Here is a 4237-nt window from a genome sequence, read left to right as displayed (position 1 = left end):
TGTAGTAGTGTGTGTGTNTGGGGGGGGGGTACTACATATTAGATATTCGTATATGGAATTCATCCCCGGGGGTATTTATCGCATGTATATAATGATATCAATATGATCCATCTGCCATGACATGTTGCTAATATAAACCTACTTTTACAGTATCTTGCCCCAAAGGTTACACAATCTGGCGTGAAATCTGCTACAAGGCCTTCAACACATGGAAGACCTTCAGCGATGCGGCGGGGGCCTGTCGTGCAGACGGCGGCACCCTCGCCATGCCCCGAGACGCTGAGACCAACGCCTTCCTCATCTCCCTGTACAACTCCGTGTGCAAGAGTTGTGCCTTCTGGTTCGGCCTGCACGATCAGCGCATAGAGGGAAAGTTTGAGTGGGTGGACGGTTCTGTACTTGGGCCGTACAGCTCCTGGGGACAGGGACGACCGGACAACCTTGAGGGCAACCAAGATTGCGTCGTTTACTCCGGACTTAAATACGAGAAAGACAAGTGGAACGACGAAGAATGCCACGATATGTTTCGCTTCATATGCCAGGCTGCTCCAGGTACTCCTTGCATCCGCATTATTTGCTGAAACCCTTCCATCTAGTATTAGCCACCACCATTATTTAAAAAAAAACAGTTGATCCAGGGCACCCGTATCTGTGTTAAGGGAGGGGGTGCATTTTGCCTTTTAACTGCATGCGTTGTATGTATGTCATGGGTTTCAGCATGATCAATATTTAGCCTATTTTAATGCATGTTTTCCAAAACTTGTTTTTCACCTGATGTGACTATTCGTTTCGCTTCATATGCCTTCATATGCTTCATATGCCTTCATATGCTTTTTTGAATTCGTATTATTTCCTAAATCTTTTCCATCCAGTTATCACATGGAGCGGCTTAAGTACCCATCAGGAGCGGCAAACCACCATTGCTGGTATCACAAACCATATTAACTAAATCATTCCACAGCTCATCCCTGATAATTCTAAACTTTTTTTCAGGACGTGCATAGGCGACAGGCTGGAGTCTCACCACTACTGTACAGCGGCTCGCTGTCCAACCTTGGCCAAACTAACTAGTAAAACTTAAGACCGGAAATTACAGCATTGTTTTAGATCAACATTTCCCCCCAAATGTTCCCAGAAGTTTAATCTACACAGTAGAAATACTGAATGGAATGAAGCAGTTCTGTTCAATGGTAGTCACGCTTGTTTCCATACGGAATATTGTCAACTTCTGATGGCAGAATCATGTCAAGTTTACTTGATGAAAATGAGGGAATCATTCAGATGTAAGTTTTCCTGAATATTTGGAAGGTAGCAGGTTAAGGAATGGTGATTCTTTGGTAGACGTAGACGCTGTGCCAATAGAAGGTTTATATTTTATTGGTTTTTACTTTTGTTATTATTGTTACTTATTACTATACAATGTACAGGCACACAATGTCCTTCTGGTGGCAGAATCATACAAAATGTACTTGGTAAAACATTGGCAACACCAGAATTGAGTGAATTTGGGAGACAACAACTTGAGCAAGTCTTAAGAAATAGCGGTTCTGTCACAGAAGTACACGGTGTACCAATATAACATTCATAATTTTATTACTTATTACATGTATTACTTTTTACTTATTTAGTCAAGGCACAGAATGCCCTTCTGATGGCAGAATCATATCAAGTTTACTTAATGAAAATGAGGGCAACATTCAGATGTAACTTTTCTTGAATATTTTAAAAGTAACAAGTTTAGAAATGGTGATTTAGTGGTAGAAGTAGACGCTGTGCCAATACAATATTCATATTTTTCATTACTTTTTTTAATATTGTTATTCATAACGACACATTGTACGGGTACAAAATGTCCTTCTGAAGGCAGGATCATTGAACATTATTTGGTAAAGAACTGGCAACACGTGGTTTTAATTATGTTTGGAAGACAAAAAATCTTTGGAAAAGTTGGATCCGTCACAGAGGTAGACGACGTACCAATATAACATGCACAGTTTTATTACTTATTATTACTTATTTAGACAAAGTATGCACTGTTCTTCTGATGACTGAATCATATCACATTTACTTGGTAAAAAAATAGGCAACACCATGTAACAGTTTAACACCACTGTAACGACCAGGGCTGTAACAATGTAACACTTAAACCCCACTGTAACAATCAAGACTGTAACAATGTAAAAGTGTAATACCACTTTAACAATCAAGACTGTAACAATGAAAGATGACATTTTGTCACCACTGTTAAATCTGCTGCCTGTAATTGAGACTGTTAAGAATGCTTAATTTTTTGCACTTTTTGGTGGTTTCTACAATAAAAAAGAACTGTTGTGGTTTAATGCGCATCTGTAATTTATTAACTGTGTGCCAGTGTAACAGGATGTTTGGTGTGTTAGTTCTTTCTTTTTCTTCTCATTTTCTTTATTTAGTTTAATATCACTGTAACAACTATAACAAGACTATAACAATGTTACAGTTTTAATACCACTGTAACAATCAAGACTGTAATAAGGTTAGACATCCAGGTAATACAATACGCCAAAAAGCAGTTACTCAAGCAACTGGATATGATTTTGAAAACGTCAGACGCTTTAGCTAGTGTCCACTAGCTTTCGTCAGTGACTTGTCTTCACTTTATTTGCATATCAATCAATAGTTTGTGCCTATAAACCTACCATTCTCCTCTGGTCTCTCACTCACTGACGAAAGCTAGTGGATCCTCATATCCAGTTGCTTGAGTAACTGCTTTTTGGTGTGTGTATCATCTTATTTTATGACGGGACCTAACGAAAATACATGTATATTCAACCCGTTGGAAGTGGTTTGAACAGCTTTATTTCGTGCGATATCGTAAAGACCTATGCGTAAATAACTACTGTGGCTTCATTATAACTGTCAATGTATATTGACGAGATTTTTTATTAGCTCAACAAAAAGTACAGGTACTTTCGTACGGTCTTCTACAACTAAAGATCTAACGAAGTTAACTAAGCTAACAAGCTTTCGAGTTTAAATAAAGGCTTACTACTACTACTACTACTACTATATGTATGAATAAAGCCATTCTACGTACAGGATATATATATATGTTAGCAAAAACAATAAAGTTTTAACCATACTTATAAATGATAAAAAAGTTCGAGTTCTTCCCTAAAGTTGTCCTTCTTGTAGTAACCATCTACCTATCGATCTATCTATTTATCTACCAAGGATGTATACACGTATATATGGAGTATTAGCTATTAGTAAGTAATACTGGTAACAATGTCATTGTCAATGTTAATCACTATATCATCTAAAGGGAACAACAGATCCAGTCATAAGTTTACATCAATAGATACATGGTGTAAAACAAGTCAGGCAAAAAGTCGTTGAAGAGATTCATTTGTCACGTATATACGGGTGGGGCCCGGCAGACCGATGCAAGTCTCGGGCCTAGTCTCGCGCTCTCGCGAGATTAGGCCACTCCGTGAATAAGATGGACTGAAAGCCATCGAAAATTTGGAGGTTAGTATCCTTATCCTTCCAAAGTTGCCACTGATGAAAGAATTCACTAGTAACCAGGAAAAAAGTCATTTTCAATTAAGTTACTTTCTTATCATCACCATTATCGTTGATTCTCACGCAAGACTCGCCACAGCACAGAAGCTGACATCAGCCACTTAGTGTACAAAATCGAGAATTTTTGTCCACTAAAACACGGACAAAACGTCTTCATTGTAACGTTTCTGCATAAACAATTGTTATATAAACATATAAGGCAAGTGTACTTCTGCATTCTAACTTATCTATATATACATTTGGATACATTTAACCTGCATTTAAGGCGTTTCAACAGTGTACTTTGCTAGGTGGCGAACTAAAGTTACATTCCGTGATGTGGAATATCCGCAGTGGTCACACTTGTAGGGTTTTTTCCACCCATATGCTTTCCCATATGTATGGAAGGGTTGCTGCTCTGAGCTGACCTGTTACCAGTGTGTTTAGCCATGTTTCGGCACCAATGGATATTCCGTGTAGCAGCGTAGTCGCACTGGTCACAGATTTAGGGTTTCACACCACCATGCGTAGCTACTAGTATGTGTCGTTGTAAAGAACTCTTATGCGCAGAAGAATAGTTACACTGAACACACTTGTAGGGATTTTCTCCTGTTTGTTTTCTCATAGGCACAGTTAGGTTATGGTCACACTCCCCACACATGTAGGGTTTGTCTCATGTATGTTTAGTCATGTGTCG

The 4237-nt window shown here is 38.7% G+C and overlaps 1 protein-coding gene and 1 pseudogene across 1 annotated transcript in view; one reads left to right on the top strand and one right to left on the bottom strand.

Annotated features, from left to right (window-relative positions):
- The window catches only part of LOC109467230, a 23150-nt pseudogene extending 22146 nt beyond the window's left edge, over positions 1-1004 (top strand).
- A 2500-nt stretch (positions 1005-3504) lies between these two features.
- Positions 3505-4237, bottom strand: part of LOC109467250 (zinc finger protein 525-like) — a 4828-nt gene continuing 4095 nt past the window's right edge. Inside the window, exon 3 of the mRNA XM_019765192.1 lies at positions 3505-4231. Coding sequence (XP_019620751.1) covers positions 4214-4231 — 18 coding nt within the window. The 3' untranslated portion in view covers positions 3505-4213. The remainder of the gene's footprint in view (positions 4232-4237) is intronic.

Source organism: Branchiostoma belcheri, unplaced genomic scaffold (genome assembly GCF_001625305.1).
Source record: "Branchiostoma belcheri isolate BF01 breed outbred unplaced genomic scaffold, Haploidv18h27 scaffold179, whole genome shotgun sequence".
Classification (NCBI taxonomy): Eukaryota; Metazoa; Chordata; class Leptocardii; order Amphioxiformes; family Branchiostomatidae; genus Branchiostoma; species Branchiostoma belcheri.
This window is presented reverse-complemented; position numbering and strand designations above follow the sequence as displayed.